General features: G+C 38.3%; 1 protein-coding gene across 1 annotated transcript; it reads left to right on the top strand.

Annotated features, from left to right (window-relative positions):
- The first annotated feature begins 170 nt into the window (after positions 1–170).
- On the top strand, positions 171–20,255 carry pard6b (par-6 partitioning defective 6 homolog beta (C. elegans)). The gene is made up of 3 exons (XM_057319919.1): positions 171–557; positions 1,843–2,065; positions 16,322–20,255. The coding sequence occupies exons 1-3, from the start codon at positions 435–437 to the stop codon at positions 17,197–17,199; spliced, it is 1,224 nt and encodes a 407-aa protein (XP_057175902.1). The 5' UTR covers positions 171–434; the 3' UTR covers positions 17,200–20,255.
- Positions 20,256–21,549: the final 1,294 nt, after the last annotated feature.

The raw sequence follows: 21,549 nt of genomic DNA on the forward strand, positions 1-21,549 counted from the left end.
TGGAACTTTGATAGTTTATATTACATGTTACTACATAATTGCCGTGTTTACGTGGTATTCATTTTTTTCTAATTAAAGGGACAGGGGCTGGTAATGTGTGTGCCGCTACGTACAACAACGAGTCCCCTTCGTGGCCAGAGGTGACGCGCTTGACAGAGCGTCTTTTTACGTTGTGTTTCCTGGGTGCATGCAGCGTCACAGAAAGGCCGTCCAGTACTGTGTGGCAGAGCGTGGGTGAGTGCGTTTGTGTGCATGTGAGAGGCAGGGTTAGAGCAGAGTTTCGGAGCACGTTCAGTTGACAGGCGTCGCCGTTGCTACTCGACTCGGATAACAATACAAGCGAAGGCACGGAGTTGTCGCTACTCGCGAGATACGCGCCTTTAACCGGATTAAACCCAGAAAAGCCGTTTTGGAGGGATCCGAGCTGAAGGCGGATGAGCGCAGCCCCGCGGGAGGGCAAGTGTGTTTCTGTGGAGGAGTCCAGCTTGCGAAAGATGAACAAAAACCACCGAGTGCCGAGCAACCGAACTCTGAACGCCGTGGAGGTGAAGAGCAAGGTGCGTGTAGCCTACGGGCCAATTACTTTCTTTAGTCTGTACAGAACATACGAATGTTAGAGATTTAACGTGAACTTTAGACGTTGAGGTGTGCTTATATGGCCCTTGTAAGTTTTGTCAACCTCGAATTGTGAGTACTCTATAGGATTGCGAGAACACAATTGCGTATGTAACGTTATATGAGTTTGTGTTGTTATGTTATCTGTTTTGACAGTTACTTATCTCATTTTGTCAGGCGCTTATTCTACGGCAATAGTTAAAATATATATTTTCAAGTTGTTATATAAGTGTTACCAAACGAGTCATGCCTGATAGTAACTGAATAGAAAGTCGTTTCTGATCAAGTTAATTTTACCTAGCCTTTTACTATTTGCTAATAAACAAACTGCTGATCATTTGTCTCTGAAAAGTTTTCCAAACTTGTCCTCCAAAACAAAACACAAGATCAAGTCTGTGGAAATTAAATATTGACTGTTCTTGAGCAAGTTAAATCAAACATCAAGCCGCACGTCAGCTCCGTAAAATGTATGCGAAGAAAGCTGTTTGTAAATCGACCTGTATGTCAAAACACTTTTTCCTCACATGTAGCGTGAACACTAGTTTACAATTGTTACGGGACATAAACATTTAAGCATTACATTTTTAGTATAAATTCTGTCTAAATAGTTCAGAATTTCAATTACAAGCTCTTCTGACTGTGGTCTTATAAGTAAGAACAACTTTTTAGACCCCGATTTTGTTCTTATTTTGTTTATACATTTCTCCGTTTTCTTGTTAATTATTGACAACAACAAAGTCCTAGTCACACTTCCACCAACACAAATATACAGGACTGCTTTGTCATGGACATACCATAATAATCTAGATCTGACATCCATCACATTATACATAATTTTATAATTTATTACAAGTCATGAAACAATCTAATCTGACCAGTTACCTCTCATTACATTTTTGTAACACATTTCTTGCCTGTTATTGTGCTGTGACAATAGGAATATGGTGTTTTAAATGCAGCTATTCTAAATTTAGTTGTTATGAATCAGCTATAGACAATTTAGTTTCACAGTTTTCTTTAAAGATAAACATATTATTTGTTAACCTATTATGTCTGTGTCAGACATTACAGACAACCATGCATTTGTAGCGTAAGACTCATTATTAATAAACGAATACATCTTTTCTGTAGTTACACAGTAACAATATTTGCGTAATAGATTGCTTTCATTCACTTTAATATGTCTTGCTGTTTTTCATATGTATTGTGTATTGATGTCTGTTCCAGTTTGGAGCAGAATTCAGGCGATTCTCTTTGGACCGGTCCAAGCCGGGACGCTTCGATGAGTTCTACGGCTTGCTCCAGCATGTGCACCGGATCCCTAATGTGGACTTGCTCGTGGGTTACGCCGACATCCATGGGGACCTGCTGCCAATCAACAATGATGACAATTACCACAAAGCTATATCCATGGCAGCGCCCCTGCTCCGCCTCTTTCTGCAGCGGAAAGGTGAGGGTTGTGTTTGAAGTGGGTCACTGGTCCCTCACGACCGGTCAAACTTCAACTCCATATACCTCTCGCACAGCAAAACTCTGCCTATTTTTTTTGTATCTTTAGTTATATGATCACAGCTCACATCAGTTATAGTTTGTTGGTCAATGAGAATATGTACAGCTCTAAAATAGTTGATGATGTGCAAAAAGCTGTTTCAACTGATAACATACGTGGGGGTGATGACTGTGATCCAGGAAGTTGTCAGACCAGAAGTGGTGGTTTTGTTTATATATCAATGCTATCAGATTATAATGTGACAGTGCCTGCAGTCTCAAGGTACATGTCAGAAAAGTCAGTTTACTGTACGGTTATAACATCTCTCATTTTGCAGGCAAAACTCTAATTTAATATTTTAGATACAGAATAAAGGCACTGTTGCCTTTTGATGGGACCCATTTTGTATTTATAACTTGATGTTGTGTGCTACAGTTTTTATCCCAAGGTATTTTGGAAGTTTGACTTTACATAGTTTTAGTTTGTTGCATAATCCCCCTAATGCTCCTGTGGCCATGTGTTTCTTAATTTGGGTTGAACATATTTTGACGTTTACCCCTCACCTAAGTTCACTTAAAGTAGCAGTGTGAAGTTATAGATTTGTCTGGTGACACATGGGCGTTGATCACCGTTGTGTGTCTTTTTGGTGTGTTGGGCATCCTGTCTGTGGGGTGCCCCATTCTAAGCTGTTTTAGTGTGCCATATGACCTATAGATAGTACGCCACTTTGTTGGTGGAGATTAGAGGGGTCACTGTGTATCGCTGTGTGTCCTGTGTTTCAATTACACGGTCGACCCTGGCGCCACGCTGTGACCTGTTTCCATGGCAAGGCTTGTGACATGGAAGCACACATTAAGATCCGCCCACTTTTAAACCTCATGTACACAGAGGCTATGCTGTGTAGCCTAAACGGTACATAGATAAAGTTTTATATATATATATATATATAGACAGACAAGTTTTTTTAAGCCTTGTGAGCCTTCCTTCTGTCTACAATTTACAAAGGCAGTGACCAAACTGAAACGGGACGTTCTAAGTGACGGATTTGGACTGATTAGCACACTAGCCATGAATAGTGCTCCTCATTTGAAGCATGCTAGAAATATAATCAAATACTGATTTCAACAGAGTTTGACATTAGTTTGACATGTTCATAATGTAACAGCACCGCAAAGTTCGTTAGTGAAACATATTTATAGCCATTGTTTCACTTGTCTCCATCTTGGATTAATTTTTTTCCCAGTGCATTCTAGGGTTGCTTTTTCCACATGGATACAGTACATGTGATATTACCCTAACAAGGTATCTGAGTAGAGAGTGTAATGTGATCAAGTATCCTATTCACAATGTTTTGTACATCACAGTCTACGATGTGAGTTGAATTCAATGCTTTAAATCACATATATGTGCCCTATATTAGGACCGAAAGTAAAGCAAATGTTGTTTTAATGGAATGGGACACATTCAGTGATCAGGGTTAAAGTAGCCGTTACTGTGGTAGGAGCTCACATGGGGGTTGGGGGTCGGTCTGAGACATTCTTGAGTGGTGCGCTGTGTCTGTGTTTGGAATTCTGGGTTTTGTTCTGTCCTGGTCTGTTTTGCATTTTCAAGTGGCTTGACTTGAGCTCATCATGCTGGATCTGGCTGTTTGAGTGTAAATGGCATGTGTACATCAAGACACTGCAACAGATGGTTTAAGTGTGTTTCTATAGGTGGCCTGTCCCACGTTACACGCTCGCTTTTCAGGTTAGCCACAATACGTCAGTCATGCTTGTTTACCTGTTGCCATGGCATCGGTGAAGAGGCCATAGCTGGTTGGAATTAATGACATAGGATTCTTGAGAGGTGATTGGAGCATGCTGGGATAGCTAGCTACATTCAAAACACACGCAACATTAGCATAGCTGACTGTTGCGGAGACGTTTTTGCTGGCTTAAAGGGTGTTGGCACCTGTCGGCTATTTGCATCATGTGTTTTCCTGATCAGACATCCTGCTCGCACGCTGATGGGGGGGTCACTTTGCTTTGTATTTCGTCTCGCTCTCTTCTCCTCATTCTTTAGTTCATTAGCGACCGATTCCTCTCCTTAATCATGCCCTCGTCTCCTGGTATTCTGCTCAATTGGTGGAATAGTGAAACTGAGCACGATACCAAAAGCTGATTATTCAGACTGATATCTGCCGATAATGATTCTAAAGATAAAATGAATATTTTCTGTATGTTATTAATTCTTATAATGACTATTAATATTGAACATCGAACTGGTGATGTTTCTTAACGTTTTCTACAGAGACAATTTATTGAATTTTCCTGTCCTCTTTTAATTGACATGATATATCGGCCCTGATGCTTTTATTGACCGATACCGATTATTGGCCGATGCATCTTACGCAACAAAATGTAACAAAATGATGAAAATTGTAAAACTAATATTATAAAAAACATAGTTTAGACTGTTAGCCGTAATCAATCATTCAGTCGCTAAACAAAAATTGGATGAGCCATTTCAAATATAACAAACTTGGTGCCACACACAAATTAGAATTTTCTGTATTGATGTGTCAATTCTCTTTATTACATGGCTCATTTGAATGCTTGATTCTTTGGCCAGTCGCGACATTCCAAGGGTTGTTATTTTCAAATAACAACCGCTCAAAACTAATAACACCCTGTAACCCGGATGCTGCAAATCATTTTGAGATGGGCAGTTTAATATTACACAAAAATGTATTATAAATATGTCTTTTAATCACATATATGACATTATATTTACAAATGATTAAACCAATTTGCCTGTTCGTGACGTTTGAACGTAGTTTCTTACATTAAAACTATCGAAACTAAACGGCTTTTCCTCGCGGAAGGTCTGCATTCGGTAAAAATGAGCTAATAAAATATTTCAAATTCACATTTTATGTCCAGTTTTTTTCTCATGTGGCAAGTAGCCGTGTAATAAGTGGGATAATGTACAAGCAGCCGGCTGTTATGGCGAAATAAGCCCCTTCAGTGTGATACAAGATCCCACTGTCGGGGCTTATTTCTGCGATAATAACCGGCTGCCTGTACATTATCCCTTACATATTACACTCCAATTTACATTCTTAAGTAACCTCATCTTGCTCTTCATTTACTCATTACTCCCTGTTTCTTTGCTTGCTTTCATGTGTAAATAACATAATTGTCACTTGTAAACAAGTAATCAATTACATGTCTTTCAAACTTTACAAAACGAGTCCAACTCTGTTCTCTTTTTTAGTTTCAAATGATTAATTTATGAGTCACTAAATACTATTAGTCTGTGTAATTACACCTGCTGTCTCAGACTGTTACTTATATTAGCTCCTTCATTACATTTTATTGGATCATTCATTACACGTTATTTCCATTAATTTCATAGTTTTCTCCACATGTGACTTACAGAGGTGTGGTTCATGAAAGCATTTCTACGCAGGTGGATAGTTTCATGCCGTGACACATGTTTGAAAACCCAATCACTCGCTGTCTCTTTCGCTTCTCCTCTGCCTCTTTATTTCCTGAAACCACAAATTTGTTTACTTTTCCATTCATTGAATCAGTGGGCTGAATCAGGGCACAGGGGTGGGTTCGTGTTTTTACTGACACCAGTGACGTCTGCAGCTTTTATTGCGGTTTCAGTTTTAGGAGGAGCCGCTTTAATAAAGGAGAGGAATTCCAGGGTCAGAGAATGTCGCGTTGAGACAGAAACACTGTTATGTCATTGTGCCGGGGTAGCAGAGCGGAAGCAGAACGGTTTAGGCTACCTGAAAACAAGGTGTATTTTTGAAAGTCACAGGGTTGGTGTGACCTGAATTCTGCGGTCACACTAGACTTTTAGAATGCAAACTTGTACTATATGTACAAATGTACTATATGTTTCATTATATTTAATAATGGCACTAAACAATATGATTTGTATTTGGTTAACTACATCTAAACTTCGTCATAGTCCAGAGATTGCAATTTATTTCATTGTTTTGCCTATATTTCACATCACTGAAATTGTAAGATTATGATGCGGCTGACAGAGAGGCTTGTGACCCTGGCCATGAGATTTACCCACATTTGGCCTTTGGCTTAAAGGGGTAGTTTACCCCAAAATGAACTCTTTGGCATCATTTACTCTCCCTCAAGTGGTTCCAGATCTGTGTAAATTTTGTTGTTCTGCTGAACATAAAGAAAGTTTGTAACCGAACAGTAATGGGGCACTATTGACTACCATAGTAGGAAAAAAACTAATATGCTAGCAGTGTTGGGTAAGTTACTCTGAAAAAGTAATTAATTACTAGTTACAGATTCAATAGTGTAATTAGATTATGTACAAATTACTCTCTCCAAAAAGTATTTAGTTACTTATTACTAATTACTTTCTATATCCTACATCAACCTTGATTAGTTAAGTGATTCAAGGATAGACATGAAACAGCTCTTTTAATTCATTCAAATAAATAATATAAACTACATAAAGTACTCTTATTTACTGACCAAAGTATTATAAATGTGAGAATTATATATTAAAGGCGCAGTTCTTGAAAATCAGCGGCCACTAGCGTTGTATTATAGTTTTGCAATGAATCTCTGAGTCATTTGCCCATCCCTCCCTTTCGAATTACGTCGGTGGCCGCAACAGTAAAAAAAGATGTCGTCTACTGAGACAGCGGATAGCAGTGATACAAGCAACGATGTTTCTTTGCAAAGGTAAGGCAATATATTAACGTAATTACATGTAATAACATGTATTCTATTGCGAAAGTTACTGTTACAATTCTATAATTAGATATATTTCTTGCGTGCTATCTAGTACACGCTGAGAGTAGTGAAGTAACTAAAGTTAGCTAATCGTAAATAGCAACGCTGTTCAAAGCGTTTGATCTGACAGCGACATAGGCAGTTAGGTGTAAGTTAGTTGACGTTTGTCTCCCCCTTTGTAAAGTCAGGAACAACCAGAGTACGTACCGCAGGGACGGAAAAACATTATTATTCGGAGGTTATATGGCCATTTGTATAAAATGCTAACGTTACCGTTTCAACAAAACATTGAAAAAGTGGAAATATTGAAAATGTTGAATTATCTTACCAGTCTAGCAGAAAACAGGCAACTTCGGCGTCGCCTTGAAAACATTTGTCTTTCAACAGTGCCTTCCATCTGGTAATAGATACACCGATGTTTATCCTGGATTTCTGCCGCCGTTTGTCTCTAATTCGTCTGGCAGCATCACGTTTGCATTTCTTTGACGACGGAGATTCACGCTCTGTCTGCTCTTGTGCACAATACGCATGGTCCTCCATTTTATCAAAACTTCTAAGACAGAACAATCAGTTGCTTCAGCTAGACGACGACTACTCCTCCTCCTCTCCGTACTACGAATTACTACTTTGTGCGTCTTCAACTCAGTGATGACGCAAGCTGCTTCTAAAAACACACACGAAGACCAACATATACGAAACGCGCTCTGTAGAGCTGTTTGTCTGTTAGAGCTTACTGTACAAAACATGGCTGCGCAACATAACAAATTCCATGTAGATAGGCCCGCTCCCTATGTAGATACAACTGGTTTATTCTAAGGTAATAAAAACATAACTTTTCATTACGCAAGGTTTTTATACACATCTAAAGACACAGTTTTGTATGTTATATTGCATTTCTGTTAATAGATCATACAAAACATCCCGCACTGTACCTTTAAAGCATTCATTTTAAAGTTAGACTTTGAATTCTGATTTCTGATTTATTCCACTATTGCACACACATACTGTATATTACACAAAGTATTTAGTTTAATTACATCAAAAGTAACTGTAATTAAATTACAGAAAAAATTAAGAGTAATCCCTTACTTTACTTTTTCAAGTGAAAAGTAATTAAATTACAGTAACTAATTACTTAGTAACTAGTTACACCCAACACTGTATACTAGTCAATGGTGCCCATATGATTGGTTTCCCACATTGTATTCTTATTTTGGCTTCAACAATACAAAGAAATGTATACAGGTTTGGAACAACTAGAGAGTGAGTAAATGATGACATTTACTCATGATGACTCAAATGTTCACAATAATAAAAAACACTGAACAAATCTAACAATCGAGTTGTAAATTTACAAATGAACGCCGTTGATGGAAAGCAGGTCTTTGTTCACCTATAAGCAACAGGTGGGAGATGGAAAGCCTGGTGTGGAGTGGAATGCTTTGAGTGTGGAGGGGTATTTGCTGGCCACTTCACTCTCTCTGTTGGGTAAAGAGGGCAAATGTGATCAGTCCAGTGTTGTCAGTGAAGCGGAGAGGGAAGGGGGTGAATGAACTAACAGGGATGAAAGAGGGGTGAAGGGTATGCTGTGGATGAGGCTGTGTTTTTGGGGGGAAGGGGCAGTTAGCTGCAGGATTGGGGAGGGCTCACACTGCACATTGTGTGGAATGTGGTCAGACTGTGATCACTTCTGCTGGTTAGATTAGAGAAGACAGCATAGCTACAGATGGGTGTGAGGAATGAAGCCATTTATAAACATGTAGAAGTGAGGGACCAGAGAGCAAAAGAGGAAGACATAAGTTGTGAGGGCAAGGAGTGTTATTAGGAGGAAAACTTTGTTATTTGCCAATTGTTGGGCAGAAAAGGACCTGGTCACTAGTTTGTACTGCTTTAGATGAAAAGAGAAGTTGCTAACAAAAACAAAGTTTTTCTATTCAACACGTATTTAGGGCTGTGCTGCTGAATTTGAGCAGTTTTTAAAGAATTTATTATGTAGTGATGTGTCAATACAATCATATACCAATATGTGACTTTTTTGGTTTCTCATGATATTTTACTGATAATTTACCACTGTGATAGGTCATATACAGTAGTGGCCAAAAGTGATGTCTAACTTGGGACATTTAATTGACATCGTCACTTCTTTCCAAATATTTTATTAAAGAAAACTTTAAAAAAGTGTATGCATGTTTTGGTATGTTTGGCGTGTAAACTGAAGCTCAGCTTTGAGAGGAATTTAAGTAGACTTGGCAACAAAAAATGACTATATATTAATATTCTTACCACATGAGAGGGTCAATGATAACAGAAAAAATTTTGTGTGTTTTCTTCTGTATAAGATTTTTTCTATGCATTTTTTTCAAATATTCTAAATAAACCAATTTTCCCTGATATGCTGTCTAATAGGTATCTTAAACGTGTATCGCCTGCTTCACACATACTCCGTTTGCAGTGCATATACAGTATGTATTGCAGTACATATACGGTGTGAAAGCGGCATGCGCTGGATGTCCTTTCACATAGACTGCGTTTGCCGTGCCGTGCCGATCCGTGGCTTCTGTGACCCACAAATTCAACAATTGTCACATAGTTTCACTTTCAGCAGAGAAGCCCCTTCCCTACATGCATTTTAACAAACTGTGTAGTGTCTTTCACATAAAAATATACTTTTAGATGTATTTTTTACCGGATTAGGTGTTTTTGCAACTCTAAGTGTTTAGCTTTTTCTTGCCTTATCCCGAAATCAGATCTATAAGATGACTGTGAAATTAGTGGCTTACTTTAATGACACGCGTTTATGGTGAAATTACTACATTTTCATCTGTGTGATTTAGAGCATGATACGTGTTCTATCGCTTTAAATCAGTCCGTGCTGTACAGCAAAATTAGACTTGATGCATAAACGATCGCTGCACTGCTGCACGGCACCGCAACTGCACCGGACGGACCACACCGCATCCGTATGCTGTGTGAATGATATAATCCGTTAACATGGGCACGTAAAAAATATACGCACTGCCAATGGAGTATGTGTAAAACCGGCTGTGACGAGGGAGGCGTGACTAGAGCCGTGAGGCAGAGACATGCGGGACCGGTGTTCACGCAGCTGATTCCCACTATCACTCACGCCACCGGCCCCGCCTCCCTGCCTCACGGCTCTCGTCACGCCTCCCTCGTCACACCGGCGTAACGTTTTGTCAGATGTTGTACCATACACGTCATAGTTTGATGGTTCAATGTAACCTGAAAAGGCATTAAAAGCAAATGCTGAACAAATATACCCCCATACATCACTTTTGGTCACTACTGTATGTTTCATTTACTGTATGTGTAATTTATCTATATTTAGTAGGTAGTCATTCATATTGTTTAACATGACTAAAGTGCAGAATGTGTGGTGAATATTGTAGATTATTCTGGCCATGAACCGCCTAACTCTAAAGGGTGTCATGATGTGTCGTGTCGTAGTTGGCCTAACCCAACCTAAATATATAACAGAAGAATTTTTTATTACCTCTGTCATAAATTAGGAATGCTGATGACTGTGACTTTAGTGCGACTTTAGTGCTTTATGATGAAGCTATGTATGATTAACCTCAGAGCAGTAAAACGAAACCATGACCAGGTGACCTTTACCTGTGCACATTCTTGATAGAATCAGAGGCGGACAGAGAGAAGGTGTGCGTTTCCTGGAGAAACTTGAGAAAAGGGGGTCCCAGCAAGGATTAATGCACAAAACGTTCAGTGTGGGCCTGTGTTCAGAGATTGAGAGACTAGGGCCAGGCCAAACTCAGACCCGCAGAAACAAGCTCACATCCTGGTTAGCGAAACAGTCATGAAAGTCCCTGAGAGACAGTGACTGTGTCAGAAAGGTAGAGAGAGATAAAGATGAGGTGGGAGAGAGAACAATGAGCATCGTCAGCATGAATAAAACTGATGAATGCGGCAGTAGTGATGTGACAGGAGGAGTCATTCCACCCACACACACTTATTAAACACGCACACTGCATATCCTATTTATCACAGTTTTTTCCTTGGTTGTAAATATATCACAACAACCTTTAGCATTATAAAGGTAATGACCCTTATCAAAGCAGTGATGTGCTATGCATCACTTAAGAATACAGGTTAAACAAGCTTGAGTAAATTGTTTTCTTTGGTTTTCAGCAGCAGCTGTGACAGAAATTAATTGTTGCCTATAAAATAAGAGTAAAATGGGATGCCAGTTATACTCTTATTATAAAGTTGTATTGTGCAAAAGCATAGTCTCAGACTAAAATGGCTTGATCATTGCTTACACATATTTCTGTGCTGGTCTATACTGTTGTTATTATTTAAGTGAGTATTTTTTAGCTAGAATAAGTTGACAAGTCTGACTGCATTATAGGGCAAATGTATAACTACTTTATGGATAGTTGCCGTGTTTACTTAATGCCAGCTTCCGAGAGCAACATGCATTTTCATGATTTCATGAGCTTCATACACTTTCCCTCGTGTTCTTACTTTTTTTCTTTAAGCGTGGCTTATTCTCGAGGGCTTTTCCCATGTTTCACAGCTCCAGGCTTTGCTCGTGCTCTCTGTTATCAGTAGAGGTTTTACTCAATCTCAGTACTGCTGCTGAAGTATGCACACAGTGAGCCCAAAATAGCAGCACCTCTAACATTTTTCAATAATATTTATTTTTTCCCATAAACCTTTAGTCTTTCAGTCTGGTTCTCTCCTCTTTCTTAACCTCCCTCTCCACCCCCTCCGGTATTGCACCGTGACTGGAACGGGATGGCACACACTCACCATGTGGGAGATGTCCAGATTTAAACTTAAAGCAGCAGAAATGTTGCATGCATGCTGTCATACTGTCAGCAGCTGCTGGTCTGAATTATCGGCCCGCATTTCTCTGTGAGCTGCTGTGTGGAGTCAGACAGTAAACAGAAAGTCGCACAGTAGCCACATGCAAAAAATCCCTGAATGAGACATTCACAAATGTGAAACATGAGCCAGCGCAGCGCGGCTTTCATAAAGTCTTCCACAAAGCTGCTGAATATTGGATGAGATGAACCCGTCTCTTATTTTGTGTTGAGCAGAGGCACGGTGTGCCATCTCTATTGTTTTCACACCCCTCGTGGGATTCTGCTCACAAACGTCCCTGCGTACTTCTGAACTGAGTGTGCATATTCAATTATTTAGTATATAAACCAACAGAGCCAGGTGACATGTAGAAGGATACCGATAAGTCTTATGCCTCGTTTTATGTGTTTAGTGGGAATGTTTAGAGGTTTAGTAAACAATTTAGAATTACACATATTAAAGTGATAGTTCTTTTGTGTTCTGCGGAATAAAGAAAGTCATAAAGGTTCGAAATGACAAGAGGGTGAGTAAATGATCATAGAATTTTCATTTTTGGATGAACTGTCACTTTAAATGAGGCTTGCATACCCATATGGGGTAGAATGTGTGTTTTTGTGTCATTAGAACACAGGCCTGTCTCTGTCATGTTTATAATGAGTCATTATGACCGGACTGGTTTCCATAGTGACGGCATCAGGTTTCACAAAGAGCCGGTGATCTTTCATTAAAAAAGTAAAATTAAAGAGGTTTGTGTGCAACTACATGTTTAACATGTATATCACAGGTTGGGTTTCTTCAATATATACTTCCCTATCAGAAAAGCTAGTTTGTGCCTGTTTGAGTGGCCCTTGGGTACTTCCCATGATGCCCTTCAACATGTCTATGAAGCCATTGTTAAGCTTTAATGTGGAAGAGTGGAGCAGATAAGGCAAGGAGAAGAGGAACGCTGGAGGAGATGAAAAAGATCTGCATACATGCATGATTGCTCCAGCAACTCGCATAGCTAAGACTTGTGCGTTTGTGAGAGAGAGAGAGACAGAAAGTGTTATGCCCGATTTGAGCTAAACTTATGTTCACATGAATCACATGGTACTCAAAGTCTCATTTCTTTTAACATGGTTCAACAAACACCACAAAGAAAAAAAACAAGGGCTGAGAATATGGATTTGTTTTTTCGATCAGGTTAGGTCAATATTGTGAATTTTCACAAATGATGCATTTCTTTTGTAACAGTGTATTGTTACATGTGGCAGGAAAAAAACACTAGGTTCACTAGGTTTTAAATATGCAATAGCCTCAAGTGATACATTGACTACTACTGTACACATAATTATATAAACAAACTTACTGACTACTACTGTACATATATATAAACAAACTTACTGAAAGACAACGCATTACAAAAACCCCAAATGTTATGTCTGCAATACATAAAAACCACTTAAACATGATGGCGGAGCAGCACTGACCCGATGAAACAACCAAAGGTTCTGTTAACAGCTAGTCATCCTTAGGCCGTGTTCACACTTGACTTCTTTTTTGACAAGAAAAGGTTGACAATGGCGCTTTTTGTAGTAAAAAAAAACACTCGCAGTGTTACAAATAGCAGCCAGCAATGTTCAAAGATAGCATTTGTGCACGAAGGCAGCTTACCGGTCGGTAACTTTACTTCAGACGGAAGCGGGCTGTCTGACAGTAGCCCCACCGCTCGCGACATCCTTTGACATCATACAGTTGTTGCGTGCACTCAGTCCCCTGTACTAAACAACTTGTCAAAGTGTGTTCGGTGCATCCCGGCCACGAGTGCACCTTCTGAGAGAACAGTCAGCTTTTGTGGGCGGAGTTTGGAGGAGAGACATGATCTGAAATGGTTGTCAGTCAGAATTGCTTGCATTGGATGTTTTTTTTTCTTAAAATCATTTTACAATGTGGCCTATAATAATCCAACAGTTTTCGTTTATTCGTATTTTTAGCTTATAGGCCTAATGTTGAATGACACTTTTTAATGAACTGTTTTGTTGTAGGGGTACATAGTAACTTACATTACATTCTTTTAGCAGTCAGTTATAGGCCTAATATAGGCTATTCGATTTCAATTTTTTGTTTTAATTGACTTTGTTTTGCTCAATTTTATATTAAGTTGTATTGTATTTTATTGAAAAGCAAGACAAATTATAAAAAGCACATCTTGACCATTCAGTTTATGCAATAGTGAAAAAAATGGCTAAATAAATGGAAGAAATGCAAAAAACCATGTTCGGTATTCGGCCTTCGGCCAAGGTTTCATTTTTATTCGGCTTCGGCCAAGAATTTTCATTTTGGTGCATCCCTAAAGTTATTGAAAATGAATATTAAACTTACATTTATACAAAACTATGCTCCAACGGGTATTTCGGCCACAATTTTGAGCCTTCTCGACCAATCACGTTCCTTGCATGTTGTTATGGAAACGACAGGTCTCTGTCATTGATTAGCTGTGAAAAAGGTGCTTGACGTAGGGCGCTTTTTTCAGCCTCAAAACTTCAAAAGACGCAGAAAAAGCGCTCAGGACTTTTTAAAAAAGTATACCAAAAAGTACCGTAGGATTATAGTGAGCGCATTTACATGCACAAAATAAACGAATATCTATCAAAACTCATCTTAAAAATAAACCTGTTTTCACTTGTTTACATGCATAGTAATAAACCTGCTACACAGAAAACTTCGTTTACATGGAAGTTTTAGACTTGTCGGGTTTCTCGAGTGCAGTGACGTCATCGTCGATAGTCTGTTTAGTAATTAAAAATGCAGCTGGAAAATGGTCAGAAGCTGTATTTTTATATCTCTTCTCATGTCCACAGTACCTGCATATATATAGTTCTTCATTTTGACGTTTCTACGTCAACTGCATGATTCGAGAGCAGACTTTTATGCGTTATTTTACTATAACTTCCGTTTGGGACTTTTACTATTTTACTTTTACTATTTACTATTTACTATTGTCAGAAATGTGTACATAAACAAAACTTGAGAGAAACCGGTAAAGGCGTTTACATGCAGCACGAAATCGGAGTAATGGGAAAAAAACTACCTCTGCCGAGCAGGTTTTGCTTACGCCGTTTATTACGCCGTGCTGGGTTTATTGAGCACGGGGTACATTTACATTTAAAGATACATTCAGAGTTGTCTGACCCGGATAAGAAAGATCAATAAATAACATAATTGCAATGTTAGTTATAATCTCATAACATGGGTGGTTTTAGTTAATGATTACAACTCTCAGGTTAACCATTGTTCTCTTTCAGTTAATAGGAGACCTGTTGTGTTTTTTGTAAACATGGAACTGCGTTAAACTTTCAGATTCCTAGCCTTATATCCAGATATATCTTTCACTGTCTTGCTACTTTATTTTTTATTTTGAGTATGAATGTCTTGCAGGTGAAAGTCCAGGCTGTGAGTAAACTCCTGAGGAATTCATAAATGGCGTAGAGAGAGGCATGAGAGAGAGGCATGAGAGAGAGGCATGAGAGAGAGGCATGAGAGAGAGACATGAGAGAGAGAGAGAGAGAGAGAGAGGCTTGGGTTTACAGTAGATTACACATTAGCTGAGGGGCAGAGGGAAACTAACAAGTAGGCATTCACTGCTATGGTATCTTCTGTTAGTCTTTCTTTACAAGGCTGTGGGAATATTTCAACAAGAGCAGAGAAACGCATTTGATGATGTGTACAAATTGAAATTCAATAAAATGTTATTTTAAAATAATCAGTGTGTGATGTGTTGGAATTTCCTTTGGAAGTACAGTCGTTTCTATTAGTCAATTTCTAATTTCAATTAAAATTCTGATTTAAATATAAAAATTAGGTTTATATAAAGGAATAGTCTGGGTTTAGTTTAAACTAAAATCTACCATAGGAAGTAGTTTTAGCTCATGCCTCGGCTTGTAAAAACATATAAAAGATGTGTTGACCGCTAAACATTTACAGTGGAAGAGACTTTCAGTGCTAATGTATTATTGTAAACAAATAAAAAATTCTGTGGTAGCTGACATCTTGACGCATACCAATATATATTAAATTCAGAATATATTGAAATTATTCAAATATTGCAAACGTGCGTATTGCAATATCGCAATGGTTTTAGTTTGTATGTTCTGCAACAGCAAAACATGGATGTTCAGAAGTTGCAATTATCCTTTCTTTTCCAAGAAAAAATATATTTTACAATATATTTGAATATAATTTAAATAGATATTTTTATATAACTGACTTTGTCACTTTACAAACTGCATTATAGCATCACATATTGTATATTGCATTATTTAGCAAGTTATTGCATATCACATTTTTTTTCAATGTTGTGCAGCCCTATTTAATATTTACACTTTAGTTATATCACAGCCATGAAACATGATTTTGATAAGTGGGGTTAGGGAAATGGACATTCTCATTCCATACATTATAAAAGTGTATGTCTGCTAAAAGCTCATTTTGTCAACTTGTAGAAAAAAGTGTTAAAGGTAGCAGACATAAAAAAAACTTGATTTCAACTTGATTTCATGGGATTTCATTAATTAGCGTTTTCATCACATGCCTTACATAACATTCCCTCTCTTTTTCCTTTCCTGTGCAGAGGAGGCCGACTACTCTGCATTCGGCACAGACAGTGTGACCCGTAAGAAGACCCCTGCAGCTCTCGCTGCAGTACTTCTTCGCCCGGACGCCAACAAGAAGAAGCCTCCAATCATCATCAGCCTGCCCAAAGACTTCCGGCCAGTTTCGTCCATCATCGATGTGGACATCCTACCAGAAACACACCGTCGTGTTCGTCTCTACAAACACGGCCAGGAGAAACCGCTGGGCTTCTACATACGCGATGGTTCCAGTGTACGTGTCACTCCCCAAGGCCTGGAGAAGGTTCCGGGCATCTTCATCTCCCGCATGGTCCCCGGAGGCCTGGCAGAGAGCACGGGCCTGCTGGCCGTCAACGATGAAGTGCTGGAGGTCAATGGCATTGAGGTGGCTGGAAAGTCCCTGGACCAAGTAACGGACATGATGATCGCTAATAGCCACAACCTCATTATAACCGTCAAACCGGCCAATCAGCGCAATAACGTGGTACGCAACATCAACAGCGGAGGCGGGGCCACATGCGGCAGCTCGGGACGATCCTCGGACAGCAGTACATGTTTCTACAATTATTCCACGCCGGTCTCCATGGGAAGGACTCCATCTCATATTATTCAGAACTATGAGCCGGATGAGGAGAGCGATGAGGATGAAGATCTGGTGATTGAGGGGAACAGCGAGGCTAAACTCATTCCACAGGCAGTTGCACGGGCGACAGCCAGCTCCAGCATGCCCACTCTGCCCAGATATGAACCCCACCTCAATCTCAGACCCTCCAATGGTACCATGGCAACGAGTGCCAGCACGGGGTCTCTGAATGCCCGCGAGAGGGGCCTGGAGAGACGTAATCTAGAGGAAGATGGCACGGTTATTACACTTTAAAGACAGTGATCCAACACAAACCATGTGAAACACATGCCAATACGCACTTTTGTGTGCCATAAGACTAGTATAGCATGGCTATATATTCAGAGACCAGACAGTGTGGGACCAAGAGAGGAGACCACAGCACCTTATAGGACCTCTTTATAACCACATCACCACTGAGAGCAGCACTGTACCAAAAATAGCTGCTTCATGAGTAATAATGAACTGACTGAGTCAGCGTGATTGAAAAATGCAGATATCTGCAGGGTGATCTCAACAACTTGACACCAAATGAATCATGACAATCTTTGACTTTGACAACCACTCCCTTACGAGTGCTTTAGCATTATGACAGAGAACAAAGTAGGGTGGCTTACCCAGCGACTGTGTTGCCATGGTAACCCGACTGAGAGTTAGTAGTGTCAAGTTTAGAAGGAATGCTGAATTGTGCTTTTCATCATTTCCTGTCTACAGCACTAAGGTAATCGTGAACATTTCCGGAGGCTAGGCGGATATTGTTAGAACGTCATTATTTTTAAAGCGTAGTTGGACATTTCAAAGTTTTAGACTGCTGCCTCGGTTAAGATACTGTGTACATTTTCAATTTTTTAATCATAGCCAAAATACAGATTATTGTCATATTTTGTCATATAATGGTATTTTTTTATTTGTACCACTTAATTTTGTTTGACAAGGGCTATCTTCCTGCTCTGTGGTTTTTGACCCATGTGACCCTGTGGAATTGGAATATATCGTGATGTTATTGTGCACTCTGAAGTGGACAAAAGGATGCTTCATGTATGAAGAGTGTCTGTAAGCCTCAAGTGTTGCAAGCGAATTAGAGAGAGGAAAAACTGATTGGCATTGAATATTCACAGGGACCATTGAATATCTGCCAGAAGATTATTTTCCCTTATTTTTTTAGGTGATGTGTGAACTGTACGTATCTTTGGGGGTCCACAGTGCACCAGGCAAACCATACAGTTACATCAGAATGGGGTTGAGATTCAGAAATTTTGGCACAGAGCAAATGCGGTTTAGTAAATGTGGTCTTAAAGAGATAGTTTGCACAAGAAAAAAAATATGTCAGCATTTATTCGCCCTCATGTGGTTTAAAACTTGTATATGACTCTTTCTTCTGTAGAACACAAATGAAGATATTTCGTGTCCATACAATGGGGGTCCGTGTTGTTTGGTTACAAAAATTCTCTCAATAATTCTTCATTTTGTGTACATATAATGGAAGTCAATGGGGGCCAATGTTATTTCAAAATATCTACTTCCGTGTTTTGAAGAAGAAAGAGACTCATACAGGTTTGGAATCACATGAGGGGGGCGAATAAATGATGGAAGAATTCTCTTTTTTGGGTGATACTTTTCCTTTAAGCTTAATCTTTTTTAAGATATGCTCTGCAAACTTGCCTGGCTGAAATCTTGGCCCCGGAACCTTCAGTCTCTGAAAATTCACATTTAATGGTGTTCACACTTTCTCTCCATATCTAACTTCCACGCCTTTACAAACACTTCACCCTTTGTGTAAGGCAAGGGTGGGCCTTCCAACTTGATATATAATTGTTATTTTGCAAATGACCTCTTGTGTGAATGACAAACATCCATCTTTATGAACAAACGTTAAAGTCCCAGTGAAATTAAAAATGACAATGCCTATTTTTTCCTGAAATATTGCAACGTTTATTGTAAATAGTTTATCAATGTGGGTCATTCTCTTTTTAAAATCGTGTGCCCTCATAAACTTCAGTTAAACTCTAAAAATGCACTTCCGTCCTGTAATGACTATCCATCTTAATGACGTCTGTTAGACGGCTTGGGCTGAGCATCCGTTAACTCCTCCCCTTCAACTGTCAGTCTGCTGCCAGTTGCATTTCAAAATGCAACAGCTGTTTTTATACATCCAGTTAAATAGCAGAGAAAGACGAAAGCCACGCCCACTATTTTCCTCATTTAAAATTCTATTTCACCCGGAAATGCGTCAAAATGTGCAAGTAAAAACGATCGCAACTTCCGGTTCACAGGGACTTTAAGCTCTTTTGTCAAAGCATTCCTTCAAGAAGCTATTACCATAGGTACACATATCCCTCTTTTGTCCTTACACATGGGTATCATAGAGACATGCACGATTTTTGTGTGCACACGTAAGCTTAAGTATAAGATCACAATTTGTGTCAACATGCACTGAGGGAAAGATGTGCCTCACTGTAAGCCCATACGGTTCAGATCTGCTGTCTGAGATTTAGCCGAAATAGCTTTTCATTTCTAAATACTGCTGTCTCACCTGCATAAAAGCTGATGAGAAATCTAAACACTGGATGCTGTGAGCATGTCAGCTCATTTCACACAAAGGTTTTAATGGCACTTACACTTTACAATATATCATGTACATTACCAAAACCTGTTCGTAGTAGCACATGCACTGAAGCTATAATCATACATAATTCTTACAGATCATTCATATTCAAGGTACAAGCAACTTATTGAATGGAGTTTTGAGCTGTGTTAATTTATTTTTTATAATAACCACTACACATGATTTGGTATTGTAACCACAAAAGTTTTATTTATTTTCAAACAGACATAATATGTATTTTGACATACAAACCTCATTATTTTTTTATCTCGTGTTTTATTTTTTGTCCACTAGCATCTTTGGTGAAACTTCATTCTCACACCTTTTTGGAACTATAAATATAAAGAATATAACCTGTTATTTTCCAAACTGTGAATATCTTTACATTTCTAATGGAGACCATATATCCATGACCACCTATAGGGGAATTAGAAATGGGCTTTTAAGCGTTATCATGTGTCAATTTCTCTTTTTGATAATGAGCTTGCCAGATAAATCCTAAGGTATAGATTTGTACTGAAAGTTGTCAGTATTTTCTTATTAGTACTACATAATGTAAATTTGTTTCACAATATGAAACTTTTAAAAGATTAATGCTATATATTGAGATATAGATGCACATGTATTATAGCAAATCTTGGATGAAATCAACTAATATGTACAAAAACATTGATATTGTTTCTTAACTGTTTGGTGTTGTAATAAAAGAACGTTAATTTCATCTGTGATAAATGTTTTGTGTGAAATGCTTACATTTACATTATAAGGCCAGCATTCATATATAATCTATTTATTATTTTAAATGAAGTAAAGGAATTGTGAAACTACATTTACCTTTACTAAAATATTTTAATTAGACACTAAAGTTAAAGAGCAACTAAAGTTAAATCTTTAAAAATAACTTTTTGAAGTCTTGGCCAATCACCAAGCAAAAATAGGCTGGAGTTATTTGTGTTTTATGAAACCCTTGCACGTGTTCAGTTTCTTGTCAATGCAGGATTATTGCAGTCAGTGATACTATTTAAAGCACAGAATAAAAGTGCTAATACAATAATACTGTTTCAATGTTGCTAACTCAATTCTGCAAACCTGCCTCAGCCTTTTGGTAAATTGAACAATTTGAGGGAGGTCAAGTTACTGTTCTGTAATACACCAAGTTCACAAAATGTCCATCCCCGAACTCTGAAATCATGATGCCACCATGTGGTTAAAGCATGTAGCAACATCCTAAACCACATCAACTATAAACATATAATTTTAATATCTACATTTTTATTGGTTAAAATGCCCATGACTGTGTTTGTATTTTTTAATAAGCACAGTGGGTGTCAAAGTGCAAAACATGTTGTTCAGAGGTCTATGACAAGTAGCTACATTTGAATTCAGTTAAATTAGCTTATAAAATGCAGTTCTGCTCAAGTTACAGTAAATATTTTTGCTTCTTTGGAGTTGTCTGACATTGTAAACAATTAATGGGTATTATCATAAATACCTGTATCCAATAAATATATACAAAAAAAATGTTCTGGACACAAAAATGTAGAGACATGTAAATGTAGAAATATATACATAAATTCATGTAGAAATATGTCAATTATGTCATAAATCCATAAACAAACACAAAAATGTGGAAAGTAATAAAAGTGGAAACAAACGTTTAAATAAAGTGAGTGAAAATACAATAAACAAAAAAGAAAGAAATGAAAGTGCAAGTAATCCTTTATTTTGTATTTATTTATTGAAAAATGTTTTATTGTACACATTTCTTTGTAGATGTAGATTTATTTTTGTATTTATTTATTTCTAACATTGGCAGAATTTCATACAAGTTTGATGGGGCTGCGCAATTCTGAAAAATAAATTTGACCTTAACATGCTATTATGACAAATGTATGTCTAAACATATGACATAATATCATCACATTTTGAAATAGTGAAGTCCAAGATCTTTATTCATTCAGTGACGGATTCTACTCAGTTTTATTATGACTGTTTGTTTC

Source organism: Triplophysa rosa, linkage group LG21, assembly GCF_024868665.1.
Source record: "Triplophysa rosa linkage group LG21, Trosa_1v2, whole genome shotgun sequence".
In the NCBI taxonomy this organism is placed as follows: domain Eukaryota; kingdom Metazoa; phylum Chordata; class Actinopteri; order Cypriniformes; family Nemacheilidae; genus Triplophysa; species Triplophysa rosa.